Raw genomic sequence first — 21,739 nt, 5'->3', positions numbered from 1 at the left:
ACACTGTGTGCAAGTGGAGACCAGAGGAAGGCATCAGTATCTATTCTGTCACATTCTACCTCACTCCTTTGAGACAGGGTCTCTCACTGGACCTGGATTAAGCTTGCACAGTTAGTCCCAGGGATCTCGACTCCACTCACACCAGTGCTGTGGCAACGGGAGCACGTGAGCAAGCCAAGCTTATTAATGTGAGTTCCGTGGATTTGAACTCAGGTTATCTCCTCCGTCCAGCACTTACCCACTGAACCATCTCCCCAGCCTGACCTCAGCATCCTGAACCTGAGGATGTGCAGATACAGGTGTGCACGCCAGACAGGCAGTTTATGTGGTGATGGGAATCGAGCACAGGGCTTTGTGCATGGTACACAGGCATTTGTCCAATTGAACTGCAACCACGGACCACCACATAGCAAGATATTGCCATCACCAGCAGCACAGATGCACCACCACACCTTAGCACAGAGCCATAACACTTAGAAGACACCTTTCTACCTAGTGTTTGTGGAGAGGCATTATGGTCAGTTCCCACAAATCTACCCAGTTTGGATCCATGTAGTTTGGGTCATTGGTGTGAACACCCATAGTATTCATTGATAAGTTGCCCAACATCAAAGAAACACAGTCTCAGAAATTAAGTCACTTTAGAGACTTCTCATCCTCACCCAGATCTCTGTGACTAATAATGGAATTACTGTTTGGCTAGGAAAATAAAGGGTAGACATTAAATCTGGAGTGAAAGTGACCATCTGCAGCTAGACAGCAGAAAGCAGTCCTTTCACCTGGGATGTCCTGCCTACTAACTAGGGTGCCCTCCCTCTCTACGAGCTGCGGTGTCTCTCCCTAATATTTGTGTTTCTCAAACCTTGGGTTTAATAAGGGTGGCGACGAGGCTCACATCCCAATAATGATAAAGATAGAAAATGCAAAGATACTGCAGGGGGAACTCTTGGGAGAGTTCTAAAAGCCTTTCTAAAAGTCCACAGACAACAATGTCTTGAACTTTCCCATGACATGTCACAGATTTCTCCTGGTAGAGACATTTCATATTTGAAATATTTTTGTAAGGTATCTACTGCGAATAAATGTGCTACTTTGATTTAGAAAATAATTGGGAGCTTTCTAGAACTTCATTGTACCACAAGGGGGAAAACCCACCTTGACTCACAAACAGAGATCTAAAGACATTGTGGCATATCCTGAAGAGGATGAATGTGTTTTCCCTAAAGATGATGGATGGTATTTCAATCGAGTGATCCAATGTATGTCCCCTACTAACATGCTGTGCTTTTAAAGACCAAGAACAAGGGCAGCCTAAAGACCATGATGTTGCTACATAGTCCACCTGGAAGAAGATGAACCTAAGTGTGAGTGTGTGAGAAAGAAAACTGAAGTCCACTATTTTGCTCTATGTTTGTAATGCAACTTAGGATGCTGAAGTAGGAGGAGATTACAGATTTGAGGTGAACCTGAACCACATAGTGAATACAAGGCCATCCAGGACTTTACTAAAGACCGCCTCACAAAATTTATAAAGTAAAAGAAAAATAAGAAAGGAAGGAGGGAGAGAGAGGGAAGGAAAGGAGGGAGGAAATGAGGGAGGAAAGGAGGAAGGAAGACAGGTATGTTTAATTTAAATGAAATAAGATTAGATATGAGGATTTCCAAGCAATTTCTGATTATTCCAAGCAAAAATCACACTAAAGTTCCAACATCACAACAGATTTGCAAAGCATAAATAGACTTTATGGGCGGGGTAGAAAAATCCTTGGGTTTTCATCTCTATCCCTCCTTGACAGAGGACAGGAGCTGTTACTTAGGAGCTTAGATTTATTTATCTACTCATCAATTTACTCATTTGCCATCCCCAGTACCATGGAAGCAAACCTTTTCATTTTCTACTGACAACTTGAAACATTTCATAATCCTGCTTGTCACTATCTTTCTATAGAAGGTCAAAAATTGGATTTAAATGAACCAGTCAGGACTTAATGGAATACACAGGGCCAGAGTGTGCTGGCAGATGGACAGGCCTAGCAATTTGTAGCCAACAGTTCAAGCACACGTTCCCAGATTATCTCTGGAAGGACATGAGAACGGCTTCCGGCTGTTCTCCAGCACTAATGAACACAACCAGGCATCCCTGAGGCCACCAGGAGTGGTTGGAGTGGAGAGGGGGAGGCGAGTTCTCAGCAGGTACATACCACATTCTTGTAGAAAAAATAGAGAATCATGTTGGAGAGTCGTGTGTAACACCAGTGCCCATGCACAAGAAGGAGCTTGCTGAGATGTCTGAACTGAGAGATGGCAAAGTCACTGGCCATCACAGCCTGCAAACAGGGAGAGAAGACTATCCTGAGCAACTGAACATGCTAGAACACACACAGCCTAGCACTATAGCCTGACAATCAGTAAACCCAAATCAATTAACTTAACTCCCAGTAGATCCAAAAAGAGAGACTATACATATACACATGCATATATAAATACACACATACATATATACACACATGTATATACATACACACCCACACACTTACACACACACAGATATACACACATACATATACATACATACACACATATAAGCACACATATATACATACACACATAATTCATACATACATATACAAACACTTATATACACACACATATAGATACACACATACATTCACACATACATATATACATACTCACACATTCATATATGCACATAATACATACATATGCACATGTACATGTACACAGATATACATACACACATATGCAATGCATACATATACACACATGCATACACACATATACACATGTACACATACACACATATACACACATATACACACATACAGAGAGACAGCAAACACAATCACATCTTCCTCCTCCTCATTCTTTTTTTTTTTTTTTTTTTTTTTTGGTTTTTCGAGACAGGGTTTCTCTGTGGCTTTGGAGCCTGTCCTGGAACTAGCTCTTGTAGACCAGGCTGGTCTCGAACTCACAGAGATCCGCCTGCCTCTACCTCCCGAGTGCTGGGATTAAAGTCGTGCGCCACCATCGCCCGGCTCCTCCTCATTCTTTCATGTCTCCTTTCCTTTCCCTTCCCTCCACTGTATTTTACATGTCATGTATTCAAATTGTAGTAGATTTTTTCCAATGAGAATTTAACAAACCTATCACATGCCTACAAAGTGAAATCCTGTGAGGTGCACAAGCTTTTAAAAAATCAAAACACAGGAACACAGCAGAAACTGGCCAGGACCACATATTATTCACAAGTGGCCAATCGTGGAACAGATGAAGGTCCGGCCTCTCTCACTCCTTACCCCAAAGCCCCACTGTCCCACCACAATTTTATCAGAGAAGTCCCCTTAGTAGGCAGATGGACATGGTAGCTGGGTTATGGACTCACCTGCATGCCTTCTTGACCTGAGACGCCTACCCCGATGTCGGCCACTTGTATCATGCTAACATCATTGGCACCATCACCTTCACGAGGCAGAAGGAAACACGAGACACGTGTGAGGTGTAAACTGCAAACCCATGGTTATTCAAGTGAACAGATTGGTCCTTTGGGGTGCATCCCATTTTCCAGAGTTATAGGGAAACCAGTGAAGCAGAATTAAATGTAGCATCTCAATACCATTAGGAAAATTTCCAGGCTCAATACTGCCTCCAAATCCTTCATGTTGTGTATCTTAGGATTCTATTACTGTGATAAAATGCCATGATCAAAAGAGAAACTGGGGGAGGAAAGGACTTACTTCACCTCAGAAATCATAATTCATGACTGAGGGAAATCAGAGCTGGAACTCGAGGCAGGAACTGACGCAGAAGCCATGGAGGATGCTGCTTATCAGCTTCCTCTTCCTAGCTTGCTTGACCTGCATTCTTATCCACCCTGGGACTCATTTTCCAGGGAGGGCACCATGCACAATGGGCTGAGTCCTCCCAAAGCAATCACTAGTTAGGAAAATGCCCTACACGGCTTGCCTGCACACAAATCTCAGGGACACATTCTCTCAACAGAGAATCCTCTTCCCAAATGAGTCTAACTTGTGCCAATTGACGATACACTATCCAGGACACTGTGGGACCATTTTAGGCTGACCCTTCCCCTTTGCGTATCATCACGCTACTTCCAATTTTCCAGACACCCTGCTCTTTCTGGTTCTTCCACAAGTCATTTCTCTGCTTCTTTAACACTGTCCTTGTCCCTCCTACCTTGCTGAATATTATTTACCCAGGCTTAGTTTACATGTCTTTTTCTCTAGGAAATCTTCTCACGTCCCCTTTACGTCAGCTGCCCCACTGGGCTCCAGAGCCACCCCTGTGGGCCCCATCCTCTCTAGCGCATGGTTTTACAGTGGTGTCCAGAGTCACTGTTCCTACTGCAGCACTAGAAGCCCCTTCAGGTAAGGAGCATGCACTGTCACAAAACGGCTGCTGACTCTGAGCCCATGTGGTTTTGTTAGGGTGAATTTATGGATAGGAAACTGGCTGAGGCCTGGAAGTCAACATCTTGTCTTCCCTGCCTCCAGTGATTGGTATAGATGGGCCCATGATTTAATTAATACAAAGGCCAAGGGTTTCACTCCATCTGAATCCAGGGATCTGAATCATTCGTTCATTTCCATGTCTAAGCAACAGAAGGGTTGGAGAAAACTTCACCGCACCCCATCTAAACACGTGTATCAGAACTGCACGGCATGCTTTTCTCCCCACGGATGCTCACTGTTTGATGGTCTTAGACCGTGAAACCTTTAGCACGCACTGGACCTACAATTCACTAATGTTTATGTTTGATTGATTCCACCTTGCTAAGCTGCAGATTTTTATTCCAGTTGGACACTTGACATGACTATGAAGGCTTCTGAAAGACTTTGCAAGCTAAGTAAGCTTATGACCCCACCTCTCAAGCCCTGCTCCCAATCAGCAAATGTCAGACCCCCATCCCTCAAGACACTGGCAGTGCCCTGGACAACTCTTCCTGTCATGGCACATATCCAATTCATCAGCAGATGTCAGCGGCCCTTTCTTCAAAGCATGCCTATTGTTTGGCCTCATCCCACTTCCTCCTCCTCTGTTGCTATCTGGGTCCCAGCCACCACCGTCTCTTGTCTGAATTATTCTAACAACCTCCCGAATATTTTCCTTATTTATGTTCTTGTGGCATGTTTACTCTCGCACAGAGGACAAAGTGATCCTTCTAAATAGAAGGCAGATCTCACTCAGACCAACATTTTCCGCTGGCTCCCTCACTCCCTTTTTCAGATCAAAGCCAAAATTTTATAATGGCCTTTCAGACCCTATGAGACCTGGCCACACCCACCTCTCTGTCCGTCAGTCAGCTGCAGAAAACACTCTCAGTCTGCTTTGGCCTTGAGTGCACACAGCGTCTTTTGGTTTTTCCTTTGCTGTGCTGTCTGCCAGCAATGCTTACCCCTGATCTCCAGTATCCTTGATCTCTGCCATTTCCTTTATGTCTTCACTCATGGACAGCCCAAGCAGCCAGTTCTACTCTAGGAACTGAACTTAAAGTGGCAAATCTTTTCCTTTTTTAAAAAAAAAATAGCAGTAGGTAACTGATATTTTCCACATTCACTTGCTTATTCGTTTGTGCTACTATGTACCCTCCTACTAGATGTAAACTCTATAAGAAAGGTATCAGGTACAGATACTGCTTTATAGCTATTGTCTGGGATGGGGGAATCCTGATACAACTATGCCACTTGAAAACACCCATTGAATGGATACTTTATTGTTTTTGTATACCTTAACTTTCCTCAAGGTAGAAATCCTAAAGTTTTCAGCTCCTGATTCGGTATTTAATTCTAGGTAACTAAATTGATTTGGGGTCTAAGACATAACCCAAAGAATATTATCATACTGTTCTATGAGTTGGGTCCCTAACATCATGTTCACAGCAGGTGATCACAGAGGCAGGAAGGGAGGGAAATGGTACAGATAGAAGCGGAGGGGAGCAAAGTACAGCGAGAAGAGGAAATACAGAACTATAATGTTAGACAGAAGGAAGGACAGGCAAAGGATCAGCCCCTGGAGTCACACAACGGAGAATGCCGGGCAGGGTGTCCACCCTCCCACCTCCACTCACCAATGGCCAGGGTCATCACGTGAAGATGGTTACGAACCAGTTTCACCACCTCACTCTTTTGAAGGGGCGTGGCTCGGCAGCAGACCACAGCTTGGCACCGTGAGGTCAGCTCCAGGAACTGCCTTTGCACACTCTCCTGCAGGGCAAACTCCAGGGTCTTCCCAGTGATAACGAGTCCAGCCCTTCCAGAGCACTGGGGGTCGGGAAGATGACGGGAATCCTTTCCTAGTGAGGCTGGCTCAGGAGAGGCTTGAGTTCTCTTCTGAAGTTCTTTCAAAATTGCGCTCATCAGCATCTCACAGGCCCCCTTGAACAAAGAGCGAGAGACAGTTAACCTTGGGGCGCTGCTGGAGAATTGGCTCAATTTTTCATTCTCTTTCTTTAGCAATTGCTGGATCAGGGCTGCCTTGGGTAGTGAACCGTGGGTTACTTTCAAAGAGCTCACTTCAAAACTTCTCAGCCTTGCAGCTCTTCCATGGGCTTCTATGGACGTGAAACAGGTTAAGAAGAAAGAAGCACCTCAAACACAGTTCTCCAGCTAAAATGTCTATGTAGGATGTAAGTTCCAACACATCAGTCCCATGCAGGCTCTCTGGTTGGCAGTTCAACCTCTATGGGCCCCTATGAGCCCAGGTTAGTTGATTCTGTGGGTTTTCCTGTGATGTCATTGACCCCTCTGGCTCCTACAACCTTTCCTCCCCGTCTTCTGCAGGATTCCTAGTGCTCTGCATAACTCTGCTACAGTTCTGTATTTTGGTCTTCTTACGGGACTTTGAACAATGGGAGCAGGGCTATCTCTGTCTCTTTTACTGGCTTTTGGGACCCTACTCCTCATACTGGGTTGTCTTGTCTAATTTTTATACGAGGGACATGCCTTGTTGCGGGATATTTAAGTAAGCTCTGTAAAAATATGTTGCTGTTTTGCCTTGTCTGCCTAAGGCACCTGATTAGTTTAATAAAGAGGTGAATGAGCAACAGCTAAGCAGGGGAGGTTAGGCGGGACTTCTGGGCAGAGAGAGGAATTCGGGATGAAATCTAGGCAAATGTCAGGGAGACTCGGAGCAAGTTGGATGTACAAAATGGATGAGAGATAAAAAGCCATATGGCAGACATAGATGAATAGAAACAGGTTAATTTAAGAGCTAGCTGGGAACAAGCCTGTGCTAAAGGCCAAGCTTTCACAGTTAATAATAAGTCTCCATGTCATCATTTGGGGACCAGCAGCTCCAAAGAAAGTCTGATAGGAAATCCAACTACAGTGCCTCACTTCAGCTTGATATACCATGTTTGGTTGATATTCATGGGCGGCTGCCTTTTCTGAAGAGAAACTGAAGAGGAGTGGATGGGGGAAGAGCAGAAGGGAGGGACTAGGAGGGAGGGAGGGAGGGGAAACTGGTAGGGTTGTAAAACATGACAATAATAAAAAAAATCATCAAAAACATTCCATCAGGTAGGCAGCGTCTCTGTCCCCAAGTGTATCTCAAGGGCTGCCAGGTCTATTCCACCAACTCCCAGTTGTTTGGCATTAAGCAAACACACAAGCTCTCTGAGCCTCAACTTTCCCATATGCAGAAGGCACATGCTACCTCCATCCTAACACTGCTGCAAGGACCAACCGGAATGCAGACATCTAAGGCAGGGAGGGGCATTGTCATCTTCTTTCTGTTTAACACATTAATCTACTCATAAACATTCGCTGGGAAACCGTATGAGTGAGCATTGGGGGTTTGGGGGACACATCCTCACGGAGCTTGCATTCTGGCCGGGATGTCCTTAGTGGTACACATCAGGTTGGTGTGCATCTGTGCTCTACACGACACAGGAAATGCTTGGAGGGCAGTCATTCCTTATGCTCTACTGGGCTTTTGTTGTTGCTGATCTGGAGGTGGAACTTTGGGCCTTACACATGCTACGCATGTGTTCCGTGGCTGAGCCACGCCCTCAATCCCCTAAGTCACATTTGAGTCCTGTATGGTGGAAGAAAAAGCACATACTGGCTAGAGAGGTGACTCAGCAGCCGAGAGCATTTTCTCCTCTTGCAGAGGATCAGGATTCAGTTCCTGGCACTCGCTAGAGGCTCACAGATACCTGTAACTCATTTCAGTGGGATCCGACATATTCTTTTGGATTCTTTGTGCACCTGCACTAACACATGCATACATTCATGCATGCACACACGCGTGTGCACACAGACACACACAATTTAGGTCCTTTCAACACTCATTAAATATTCGCTGAATGGATTCTACTCAGGATGATTAATAATCAACCTACCCAGAAAGCATTGCGTCAAATGATCACTAAAGCTAGACCTCAGGTCTAGAATCAGGAGACGTAAATCTACACACCCAGTTTGAAATGGCTTGCTGATTCAAGAACATCCCATGTGTAATTTTTTTTTTAACTTTTAAGTACTGCCTACCAAGCATGTCTTAGCTTATAGTAAAATACAAGGAACAAAGGAAAAGTAGGAACTGATTAGGAAGTATGATGCAACCAAGATCAGTGACTTTATGTATAATCATCATGAGTGTATTTTGAAGAACACTGGGGCCTTTAAGAGGTGGGGCCCTGTGGATAGTCATGACCCCATGGCCACCCACATGAAGGAGTGGGTGCTGGTCTTTGGCAATGGGCTAATCTACTAGGAACAGACTAGTTCCTCTAGAAACAGATGGGGGAAGGAGTTGGCCTGGTCTGTCCTTGCTCTCCTGCTTCCTCTCCTCCTGTGTGAGGTTTCTCACCGCTCACCATCTGTGCACATAAGCCCGTGCAATGCTCTCCACCATGGGACACCTACCAGAAGCTGTGGCTGGCACCTTGCTTATGAGCTTCCAACCTGTGGCTAAATAAGCCTCTTACCTTCTCTACAGCTCCCAGCCTCACAAATTTAGTTACAGCACCACAACGTACAGTCTAGATCCAGCTTTAAAACGGAGTTACTCAACCACTTAACCTTTGAACAAATGACCCCATATACCTCTAAAGTCATGAAAAAACACACATGCTTATTAGTGATCAAAATTACAATAGTAAAAACTATTTGTACAAGTTTTTTTTTTAGTTTGATGAAAATAATATGGCACCATTTAGAAAGCAGCATACTTGGTAGTCTTTAAAAGAACTCTCTCGGCCTTTTGGCTAAGATCAAGTGTAAAAGAATATTCGAAGAATATTCAATATGAGGTGGTGTTTAGGGGAACATAATATAACTACAATAATATAAGACAGCCTTTGCAGCATTAATAGTATATGGTACAGTTTACAATATAGATATAATCTTCATAACAGAGCTGTGAATCACCTGTGTTGATCAATTGGCAATGTATCGTGTGTGACCACAAGCCTATAGGAAGTAAACCGAATGCCCCTTGGGATAGATAGCAATCCCTATTCATTAATCCAGGTTCAAGGTAATGCCATAAAACACAACTCCAATTGTAGGAAGTGACTGCTTCTAAGTAGTGTGCAAATCTGAGTATGATGAAGAGACCAAATTCAATGCTAATTATTATTTCATACTTGATAAAAATCAAAACACTCTGCCTATAAAATGAGTCGATGTGTACTTGTTACAATTGTCAAGTGAGGTCATGCATGGAAAGCCTTCTAGAGCTTCTAATAAAGATGTTAGGTTATTCTTAGGAGTAAAGTTTTATACGCATACAACACAAACTGAAGGAGCACTCTTGTGTGTTTGAGGCAGTAAACAATGTTAGGACATGATAATGAGAACACACACACACTCCCCGAAGACGGACATAGTAAAGGCTTTTAAGTGGATACAGTTTTGCCTTCACTTTGCCAGTAGTGGAGTTCACACAAATTTATGAAGTCGCCACACAGACATGACGTCAGACAGCCCAGAACTAACTGGCTGCTAAGTGTCTCCTTAGCATGTTACAGAAGAATTCACCACAAGAGGGAACAGGCTTTGTGATCTGAGCCCTCTTTAGCTTTTGTGGACTCTTAAGGAATAGAGATTGGAAAAGGGACATATTTACAGACTAGTGACTGAACCAAGAGTCACAAAACAAAATTAAATTATGTCTACTGTTTTAAGCTAGATAGACAATTCACATATATGAAGTTAATTATTAGTAGCAACTAATAGTGCACCAAATACTTCTTGAACTGGTAGTTTTAAATGTCTTCCAATATAAATTGTGTATTTATAAATAAATTTTATAATCCTGCTGCTTTTTACCAATCAACCTAAGTCAACAGATCGATCTATCTATCTATCTATCTATCTATCTATCTATCTATCTATCTATCTATCTATCTTTTAAAAAACTAGAAGAGTTTTACATGTTTTTATCACAAAGAAATGAGAAAGGTGTGGGGAGGCAAATAAACTTAATCTGATTTAGACATTACAAAATCCATACATGGAACACCACATGACACCCTGCTAATGTGTGCAATTTTTTTTCAGGTACCAGGTAAAAATGAGTTTAGTTAAACCAGAGAGACGGATCTGTCAGCAAAGCATTTGCAAGCTTCAGGACCTGAGTTCAATGCCCAGAAGCAGGGTGAGAAGCCTGTGCATGGGGCGCTGCTTATGAGGCCGGTAACATGGAGGCAGAGCCAGATGCAAGCAGGCAGATTCTGGGAGCTTGCAGGCACATCAGTGTAATCCAACCAGAGAGCATCAAGCCAAGAAAGACCCAGCCAAAAACAAAACAAAACAAAACAAAACAAAACCCCAAAACCAAACAAACAAGCACACAAAACACACAAACCAAGGTATATAGCCTCTGAGGACCAACATTAGAAGTTGAGCTCTGGTCTTTACAAGTACAAGCACACTCATGCATATGTGTGCACACTTGCGTGCATGTACATATACACACAATTTTTTAATTAAAAAAAAGGAAGCTGGTGCAGATATTAGAAACTTAACAGCATGCCAGTTAGAACACCTAGCTGACTGACCCACTTAAAGTTATATTTATTATTTCCTAGAAATAAAACACTCTACGGCAACCTTTTCACTCTTTAGCGGCACTGATATTTGGACCAGAATATCTTTTGGTTGTGTGTGTGGCTGTTCTGTGAGGTACAAGATATTTGGTAGCATCATTGACCTCTGATAACTAAAACCAATAGCATCCACCCTACCTCAGATGTCCCAATTACAATGTCTTCAGGTCTTGCCAAGTATCCCTGAGGACCAAAGTCCCCGGTTGCAAAGAGTGACTGACACATTTGACCTGAGTGATGCTAGGCCCGGCTTCTCATGATGACACAGATCATCATGTCTATTCTCACAGACATTGGAAACACTTTCCCGATAAATGCAGGGAGTCCCAGGCCCATGAGGCATGCTACATTATGCTTGGTTTCCCATGCATGCAGACTTGGAGCTATCCGGAAGAATGCTCGAACTGTCAATATGCTTTCTCTGAGGGAAGATTTTTAATATTTTACCTTTTCTAAAAGGCTTTCACATTGTTTGAATGTTCAAGAATTACCATGTGTTATAATTTTAAGATAAAAGTTTTTCGTGTCTAAAAAGCTCTGAGTCAAATTAAATACACAAATAATTACTTTATTTTACTTTTCATTTGTTGGTTTACTGATTTGATGTGACTATGTGTGGGTGTATGCGTGTGTGCCCATGCCATGGTGTATGTGATGGTCACATGCAACTTTCAGGAGTGAAAACTGGTTATCTCCTACTAGGTTGGCTCTGGGGACCAAACTCAGGTCCCAGGCTTGGCAGCATTTTATCAGCACTAATTAATTTTATCTTTTTTTAATTTTAGGATTCCAAATCTCTCAACAGACATCTAGCATTTTTTAAGTGTTGCTGGCATTGAATCCATCTGCAGGAGGAAATCCCAAGTCTACAGAAGCCCTTCACAAAACTGATGTCGACAGGGGACATTTCCTCGTTTTTGCCTCATAACCATGTCAAGGCATAGGTGTTACTGTCCGTGATGGGTGAGGAGGAAGAGGCCACACAGGGCAAATAACTCCCCAAGGACCTATGCTTGGTCAGCAGTAGGTAAGCATTTCACTAGCCACTCAGGGCACATCCATTCTGAGCCACTGAAATGATTCTGTTCCTTGACGGGACTGGGTGCTGACTCTGGTTAGGAATGTGGCCCCAGGTCTGCCATAAAAGAGAGCTCAGTCTGTGTTGGATAAGGGCAGCGGTCTTTCCTCAAGACACATTACGAAGATGAGCGTCACGGGAGGCTTAGCCATAAAACAGCTACCCCAAAGTGGCAGGGTCTGCAGAACCTGCTTCCATGAGGTGGCACAGAAGACATCACAAAGTCAGGATGCTGTGACAGAGTGATGGCTTTCACACGGAAGCGGGGAGGCAGGCGAGCTTTCAAGCAAAATAAACAGTATGCACACATCTCGGAGTGTGTCTCTCTGCTAGGAGCGTGTGTGGAATGCCCACTTACTTATTCAAATGTCCATCCTAGTGATTAACTGTAGCTTAAACAAGCAAACAAACAAACAACAAATAAATAAATAATGGGCTATCCAAAATCTTTTCACCTAGCTTTGTTTTAACACCACATCCCCTTCATTTCTACAATATTGGGTGCTCTTAGGAACAGTATCTAAATTTACCACTAGAGGGCAGGATTACACCGAGAGCCTAATTTTAAAATTGATCATAAAAATATCTAGTTACTAAGAAAAATTACTACCTCCTTCCAACTCGAAAAGGAGGTAGGTTCCTGTCTCAAAAATTTCATATATATGTATTCTCATTTTTGTCTGTTTTGTCAACTCCCTGGTCATACAGTGAGACTGGGGAGAGGGGTACCCAAAATAAAAAGGGAAAACCTTTTTTTTCCTAATGCTTGTATTCATCCATGATGCCTCTGAATAAGGCTTTTAGAAAAACTATGGTATCCTCCCAAATACGAGCAAGGTCACCCGGGAGCATAACATCAAGGGCTGGAGACGGTCAGATGAGCTTTCTTTTTCCTTGCATACATCAGTCGCCTAATGCCCCATCGGCTTTTGAGTTAAAAGAGTATTTGACTCAGGATCATCATGCATACTTTACTCTGCGTATTGAGGATGAAGAGCTTGTCATCTGGCTCCAGGAGTTTGCATGCATACGCTATGTTGACAGCTGTCTCCTGCTTGTCCCCTGTCAGCATCCAGATCTTGATACCAGCTTTGTGAAGGGCTTCTATCGTCTCGGGGACTCCCTCCTGCAGACGGTCTTCAATGCCGGTAGCACCTGAAAAGTAATCAAACCCCCCAAAAAAGGTTGCTTAGAAATTCGAGCCAGCTAGGACTCACGAGACCACTCATTGAATCCTATCCATGGGACACTCAGCCATGAACTATATATAAGCTGCCCAGTAGCTTCCAGAGAGCCAAAGAAAGCAGTTGAGTAGACATAAAATACCAAGGATCGTGGTGGAGTTATCTAACTCATTCTCCTTTTGGTTCGTATTCTTATCTACAAATTAAAGAGCCCCTTCTCTGCTTTGAATAACCTGGCTCTGAGTTCTACAGTTCTATGAAATTTCCAGGGGTGAGGGCAGGCTCTTAAAGAACCCTCTTGGCTACAAGATACAATGTCTGTTAGGGATGCTCCCCCGACCCTTTGAGACAGGGTTTCTCTGTGTAACAGCTCTGCCTGTCCTGGAACTTGCTCTGAAGACCAGGCTGGCCTCGAACTCACAGAGATCTGCCTGCCTCTGCCTCCCGAGTGCTGGGATTAAAGGCGTGCGCCACCACCGCCTGGCTAGGATGCTCTTTCAAAATGTCAGTCTACAACGTCCTTTTCTGGGACTGGATGCAGCCCAGGTGTGCTTTAGAATTCATGTCTTTCCCACCAGCGATATGCTATACATTTTCTAATACCTGTTAGTCACACATATTTATATTGCTATAGAAAAACCATCAGATTTTCATGTTAATTGGAGTATCAATACTAAAAATAGTGTTACATCAGTTCGGGGTTGATTTTGCTGCCAACTGAGTTTTGGCATTAGACCTGGAGCCTTATTTCATTTGCAAACGCAGATTAAGAAGCATACATCTAAGCTACTTATGCCATCATAAAGAAATTATTAGTGTTTTAAGGGGACATGCCTAATCTACTTGACAGATGTAGTGAGATCATGCTTCCACCTAGACAGAGGCATGGAGTTCAGAGGGGCTCTCTTGGCGCTCAGCCCTTCTATCAGAATCTACATCTCAGCTCCAAGCCAGTGTTTCGGAACCGGACGGCCCCTCAGAGTGACTCAGAAGGCTTTCAGCAACTCCAGTGTCATGGTCACACACAGACCAACAGCCTTGGACTGTTTATAGCTCTTTAAGTGATTCCCAGGTGCAGGCCAACCTGATATGAGAGGTGTCCGTTGTGCAGTTTGGGTTGGGATCAGGAAAGAGAAGAAAAAGAGCCTCCAAGCTCACTTGCAGGTACAGAATAAAGGACATGGACCCGATACATGGGGAAAAAAGTTTCTTGCTTTTCAGCTCATGTCTAAGCCTTTGAGCATGAACATGTCACTGCACTACTGTGGGCCCTAGTTCTTCTAAATAAGATGTATGTCTGCTGTAAAGATGTAAGAAGACAACACATATCTAAGACTTCCCTCAATCCCTTGCAGACACTTGCAAACCCCCCCTCTCAGACTCAGATGTTCGCTTGGCTTTACACTCCGTGTTGGGTGGTCTGGTTTTATACCTTACCAAGAATGCCTACCCTGTTCCCACCACAGGCAAACTGAAGCAGACCACAGGTCTAAAGGCACTGGAACACGAGAAGAGATCAGGACAGACACAGTAGTGAGAAGCATGCATGCTTACTAGATCAAGGGGACTGGAGAAGAATGGATTTACAGGCAAAACTCTCTGCGCAGGGGCAACAGCACCTTTTACTTACCGAGTAACGTGAGTTTGGTCTCTAGTCGCATGGCAGATTCAACTAGCAGTTCTTCCCTGTTGTCGATGCTGGTTTCAGCTAAAAAGTGATCCCTCAGCCACTCTGTATATTCAGGGTCACTCATAACCTAAGAGAGGAAGAAAAGATGCCAGGAGTCAGGCCATTTAACTTTGCAGCATCTTGCCAGGACTGACAGGTGGCAAAATTCCATGCCAACAACTTCATTACTAAATTTCCCACTCTGGGCACACTTGTGTCTGACCCATATCCCTTCAGCACAAGGACACAAGAGTCCCAAACTCTGATCAAGCAGACACAAGTCTGCTGATGGAGAGACATCACAGCTTAGTCTTCTCGGAACATTTGAGACATGATCTTTGGTGAAAGGGGGTTAGCCTATTTAATTTAACCTCCTGTTGGTGGTTAAATCTGGGAGCATTCTAATGGTGCAGCTAAGAAAATGTCAAGATTGTTTATTTGAGGGATGCCGCAGCCACCAGCATCTCAGAGGTCTTTGAAGATTCATTAATATGGTTAGCTTCAGAAAAGGTAAAACAAGAGTCACCCTCTAGGAAACGCAAGGTCTTGGTTCTCACAAAACTTTATGCAACTCTTGGAGAAGGAACCAGAGTCTTCCTATCAAGGAAGTTGCCACCACGGGTGAATCTGCATTTCGGGTCTTAAAAGCAGGGCTGAGTGGAGGGTGCTAAGTAATTTTTCTCTCATATACTCCTTCTTTCCTGCCAGGTAATTTGGTTTGGGGAAATATACCATCTATTGGACTACATCCAAGTGAGAAGCCAGAGCTGATTAGACCATGACACCCTCCCCCACCCTCCCACCCCACCCCTGCTCTTCTTGAACCAGCGGCATTTGATCCTTCATGCAGCTGGTTGCCTGGGTTCCTTGGAGGTCCCAACAGAGCTAGCTCCACATTGCCTCCCACAATAACTAAGAACTAGTCAGTGAGAGGTTTTGGCAATAAAAGTCTCCAAATCACTTCTGAGGCTCTGGTTATTTCTTGCTATTCAACCTTTCATCTAGAAATGACAGGCCGTGTCTTAAAGTTGAGTTGAAAGATCAATTTATGGGCAGATAGAAAACAAGACAAAGCAAAACTACCAACTCTTTATGAAAGAAAAATGAAAGCTTCTCTCTGGTTATTTTTTCAAAATCACATTTAATGCTAATGGGAGGGGGAGGACATAATACAAAAGGTTCTGGGGGAAATATAATAAGATGTTGGGATTTTACTTCCAGAAAAACAACTGTTTTCCACGCAAAGCCACTTGTATGTAATGTGGGATGCATGAGATGTGTAAGAATTCTGAGATTAGAACACTCAGGCACCTGCCAAAAACCTTTGGGGACAGAAACCTGACCCAGTAGTATATAGAATGAAGAGGCTACATAAAGGGACCCTTGTTAAGTCGGGAGTGAAACTCCAGCCCCCGGCTTCCATCCCAGCCCCCTGGCCTAGGAGTTGCATTGGTTTGGACTTCAAATCCCAGGATGCCAGGTCCCGACCCCTCTCTGGGGGAGGGTCAGGACCACCCCCACAGGGTATTTAAGTGGGTTCCCAGAGGGGAAACACTCCCCACTTTCCCATACCCCCGCCATGCGCTTGGCCACCCGAGAGAGCTGTATTTAATAAAATGATTGGCATTTTAATTTGGTTTGATCTGACCTAATTGGATTTCTTTGCGCCAGCGGAGCTGCCCGTCTTAGGATTTTTTTTTCTCACAGCCCTAGTCCGAGGAACCTCCCTGGTATCTGGACTGGGATTGAGGTCCAATATCCACTCATTTTCAGTGATGATGGGCAAACCAGAAGAGGCGAGCCTGGAGTACGCTGGGTAGTCTCACCTTCTTAGCAATACACAAGGTACGCAGCCCCCGTCTGGCGTACTCATCCAGGTGGCTCTGTGTCTTCTCCCTTATTATCATCTGTTGTTTTTCCAGGTTTGTTCCATCTGAAACCATGAACAGAAAATCTTTATTCCTGCCAGGCTGCCCAATTAGACTTTTTTTCTCTTTGAAAAATGACAGTTTAATCCATAATAAACAAAAGGCATTTTTTGCTTTGAATCTCAACTGTGTGTCTAGGGAAGGAAGTCAGCAGCAGAATTCTTCACTTTCTCTCCCCCTGGGCAGAGGAAGTGGCAAAGCTTTGATACAAATGCTGCCATGATGGGTCAGCGCTTCCTATTCTCCAGGGCACACCTCCCTTGGTAGGCCACAGAATGACAGTATGGCTCTCAGGAGCCCATTATGAGGTTTATGATACCCATTTCCCCAAACATGCAGCCTTACAGAGGGTGGATTACAGATACAAACAACCATGGTTTCTACAGCCTCAGAAGCCCCCTGCCTTCCCACCTAACCCTAGGCAGCCTTTTCCCTTTCCAAGTGCATATTCGTAGCCTTTACCAAAAGACTTGGGAGTGGCGGCTGACTCCCCAGCCCTTCCGATGGTCACCATGACAACTGTGTGAGCCTACCTGGGGCAGCCACTGACAGCAGCTCCATGATCACAGAATCGGCGCCCTTTGTATACACCACGACTTCTTTGGAAAGAGGATGCCGGACCACCACTGACATTCTTTTCCTTACCGAGTCAAAGGGCAGGATGTGTAACAGTTGAAATGTTAATGAGCCCAAAGCAGCAAAGTCCACCATGACCTGCTCTGGGGTCCGAGACTGTAAAGTGCAACGGTAAGCCCTGGCGGCGTACACCAAGGCTGCTTCATCTGGGCTCTCCGCTTCATAGCACAGGTTGGAGGCCGAGGGCGGTGGCCCAGCTAGGGCTTCAGCTGAGCCAGCAGCACTGTTTCGTGCCTCAGTTTCTGTACAGCATGACGAATTACTGGCCTGGGAGCTTTCACCCATCCGGGAAGACTCATCCTCCATAGGAGGTGACAGTTTTGTTCGATTAAAAAAAGAGATTCTGCTCACAAAGGCAGAAGGAGTCCCAGATGTCGGGTCTTTCCCACCGGCAAGAGATGGTGAACTTGATCTCCGGACAGACAACTTCTGGAAGATGTTTTTAATCTCTTCCAAAGATTTGATGGGCATTCCAGTCAGTGAGGAGAGCCCAATCTAGGAAAGATAATGAGGGAGGATTCAAAAACATGTAAAAAATTAGGTCATCACAACTGCCGGAAAAATGAGACATGAAAAAGTCTTACCTGTCAATCTGCTTTCTCCCTAGAAATTCCACAGCAAACAGAAAGACATAAAAGCCACTGGGGACAAGAATGTGCCACACACAATGGCATTATACAGGCCTCTCACAACTGAGAACAAAAGATACAAAACGCTAATATTGGCCTTTCTTATAGAATTTGTTCTAAGGAAATAATTCTCCATGTATAATATCTATAATCTTTATTGGCAGAGCTTAGTGATAGCAATCAAAAGCCAACTGAACCAGGTACACCATAATCTCAGCACTTGGAAAGCAGAGGCAGGAGGACCCCAATGCAAAGCCAGGCTGGACTCCATAGTGAGACCCTGTCTCAAAGAATCAGCTATGAAACAATCCACCATCACTAAATTAAGAATTCAAATTAATTAAATAATCAATATCAAAACAAAACGTCTTGAAATTTATTTTAAAGTGATGTTTATAGACAGCATGTATATATTCTTAGAAAAGTTCAATGCTTTTGGAGTATTACAGGAAAATTTCAGAAAACAGTAAGAGAAGATAGAAGAACAAAAAAAACCCCAAAAAACAAACAAACAAAAAAAAAAAAACCAAAAACCACGCACCACCACCAAGTTCATGGAAGGAAATCAGCCAAAAGGCTAACAGAATACATCTTTCCTCTTTTCAGAACCTATAAAAGGTTCTTATCTTAACGTTTACAACAAAGCTGGTCCTTAAATGAAAGCCAGTTAAAGAGGAACTTATCCACACCGTCACGTGATTTTAACTCCTTACTCGTTCACAGTTCTTTCTTATTTGTACCCTGTCATCTTTTACACTTCTAGTATCCGGGATTTAATTTCATGCCTACCGTGGTTCAGGCACACGACCACCCAATGGATTCTAAAATTTATTCATTAGAAGTACGTGGAGGATTAAAATGTTTTCTTCAGAAACTAACTTCATATGGGAGGACTCTTGCTGATCAGTCTTTGATGTCATCAGTGACTCAGACGTAAAGCGGGGCAACCATCTGCATGGTGAAGTCTCTGTTTCGCACAGGACGCTCCCTTCCTCTCCCTACCCCAAGAGTTGGGAAGAAGCAGGGGCTCTTTATGTCTCCAAAGATTTTATTCCGAGCAGTAAAGCAGTACATCCTTTAGGACATCAACCATACTTTGTAGGAAGAAAACACCAAAAGGACCAACTTTGAGGACTGGTGTAAAGAATTGCGTAGTACAACTTTTCATGAACCCCCGCCGTTTATTCTCTAATTGCATAATCGCTTTTCCAGAGCATCTTCCCAGGCAACACCATGTAAAGTGAAGTCTCTCCGATCAGGTGCTGCTTAATTGGAAGTGAATTACTTTTATGTTAAAGCTCCCACCTCTGAAGTTGCCAAAAGAAAATGATCGGTTGGAAAATTAAAATTTAATTGGGTTTTGCTGTAAATTGAATTTTAAGTGGATGTGCGGGAAAGGCAAGATACACCAGGAGGCTAGCATGCCTCGCTAGATCATCGGGCTCTACAGTGTCTGCCGTCTTAAGTGGAAAATGAATTTTCCGTGAGCTCTAAGCTACAACTCTACTGAGGAACTGCTGAATCCTGGCACATCATACTCACACTGGAAAACGGGCAGACTGAGTTAAAACAAACCTAGCTGGTAGATGAAGAAAGCTCGTCAGAGTTGGGACCATTAAATTAACGCTTCAGACTTTGTTTGATGTCATGGATATGATGTTAGGGGTCTCGGAAGGCTCACAGACAACTTCAATTTAGTAAGGCAGTGAAGACAAAGCAAAAGTTCCCATCAGTGATTCTGTCCTCGGCAAGTGACAGAGTGAGCCCAGAGTCCTACTGTCTCAGCTCAACCCCCACCTTCATACACTCACTGATTTTTGCAACCCTGGTGAAATCCTTCCAAGGAATCTTTAAGATGTCAAAGAACAGAGCCAGAGTCCTTAGCTCCTGGGGCTCTGAGAAGAATAGAAACATTAGCATCAGTAAATCTCTTAGAGTATGTGTAAGTGCGCAACCTAGAAAAGTTCTCAGTAGATGGTTTGCACCGCTACCCTTGCTGCTATTGTTATGCACTATCTTCACATAACAAAGCCACTACAGACACCTGTAACCCCCACATTGTCCACTGCTGAGCAAACCCTTGTTTGCACTAGAGGTTACCTTTTGCCGAGGCTGGTTAGGAGCAGAAACCACGACCGTGTTACAAATTGCCAGAGCGATGAAGAAGTCTAGGATGTATAAAATCTCCAGGGGTGGACTCTGCGTGGTACCATCCAGTGGGGTGAAGAGCTGAGGGGTAATCTGTCTAAACTTGTCCAGAAGTCTGGTATCTGGCACCACGTCTGTTTCCTGAAGAGGCAATATGACAAAGCACTGTTATTAACGTAAGGAGTGTCTACAGTGGGTAGTTAAATGAAGCGGGAGATGGTAAGCTAAATTTTCATTTTTTCCTACACTTATTTATGTACATGTATGTGAGTGTTTGTACATATATATGTGCACACTTATGCGCGTACTACAGCACATATGGAGATCAGAGAACAATTTAAGGAAGTTGGTTTTTTCCTTCTACCATGCACCTTCCAGAAATTAAATTGAGGCTGTCAGGCTTAGCAGCAATGCCTTAATCCACTGAGCCATTTACCAGTTAAGTAAATACAATTTTTAAAAATTTAATGCATATGATATCTTGAGAAATAAAACAATAAAATGAAGCAAACTGAATTTTATATAAATAAAAGTAAAATGCAGATTCGATACTATTAATGGAGAACATTTTGACCTTTCAGTTAAACAGGAGACAGAAACAGCCCCTTCAACCAAAATCTAGGGTGTCTCTTACTTTGAAACACATAATGCTAGGTACATATTTGATTGTACTCAGAATTCTAGCATGGCTGTATTTTACTCAATGACCAAAGGACATCAATTATTTCAAAAGTGAGATTTAATTCCTATCAGAGTACTGAACAAAACACTTTTTGTTCGATTCATTAATATTATATAAAACTGTCTATAAGAAAAAATATTATAAGCAGGCTAATCTATATTTCATAGCCAGGGTATTTATTTACAAGAGCTTTCTAGCAACTGTGGCCTCCTCCTAAGAACTCCTGGTAAGGATTGACTATAAGAAGTTCTGTCACTAGTGGGGTGCGGGAGCCCCATTTCATCTCGCGCAGTGCATCGCAGACTCATCTGAGAGTACTAGTGGTTACAAACATGTGTCAGAGCAGAAACCTGATTTCACACAGCTTCTCTGCTGGAGAGCACTGCTTAGAACCACGGTCCTGCAGAAACACCACTGTGCTGCAGGGACGACCAGCACACAGACTGCAGGGAAGCCAGGAGAGGTGGCTGGCGCAGAGTCCAGCAGGGACATGGTCGTGACATGGTTAACGTTCCTTGCCAACTTGACTGGATATATAATTAGCTTAGAAAAAAATCCTGGGTGTGCCTGTGAGGCTGTTTCCAGGGAGGTTTAATGAAAGATCAGAACTAGGGGTGGCACCCTCCCATGTGGTCCTAGACAGAGGAAAGGAGGAGGAGGCCAGCTGGGCACCAGTTTTTTTGGGGGGGGGGG

The 21,739-nt window shown here is 43.8% G+C and overlaps 1 protein-coding gene across 1 annotated transcript in view; it reads right to left on the bottom strand.

Annotated features, from left to right (window-relative positions):
- Window positions 1-21,739, bottom strand: part of Atp10d (ATPase phospholipid transporting 10D (putative)) — a 62,518-nt gene that overhangs the window by 14,649 nt on the left and 26,130 nt on the right. Inside the window, exons 10-17 of the mRNA XM_013350823.2 lie at window positions 20,317-20,505; window positions 17,485-18,082; window positions 16,850-16,956; window positions 14,985-15,111; window positions 13,141-13,325; window positions 6,107-6,413; window positions 3,404-3,480; window positions 2,202-2,327 (exon numbers count right to left, since the gene is read on the bottom strand). Of these exons, the coding sequence (XP_013206277.1) occupies window positions 2,202-2,327; window positions 3,404-3,480; window positions 6,107-6,413; window positions 13,141-13,325; window positions 14,985-15,111; window positions 16,850-16,956; window positions 17,485-18,082; window positions 20,317-20,505 (1,716 nt within the window). The remainder of the gene's footprint in view (window positions 1-2,201; window positions 2,328-3,403; window positions 3,481-6,106; window positions 6,414-13,140; window positions 13,326-14,984; window positions 15,112-16,849; window positions 16,957-17,484; window positions 18,083-20,316; window positions 20,506-21,739) is intronic.

The sequence above is a fragment of the Microtus ochrogaster genome, linkage group LG1 (assembly GCF_000317375.1).
Source record: "Microtus ochrogaster isolate Prairie Vole_2 linkage group LG1, MicOch1.0, whole genome shotgun sequence".
In the NCBI taxonomy this organism is placed as follows: Eukaryota; Metazoa; Chordata; class Mammalia; order Rodentia; family Cricetidae; genus Microtus; species Microtus ochrogaster.
This window is presented reverse-complemented; position numbering and strand designations above follow the sequence as displayed.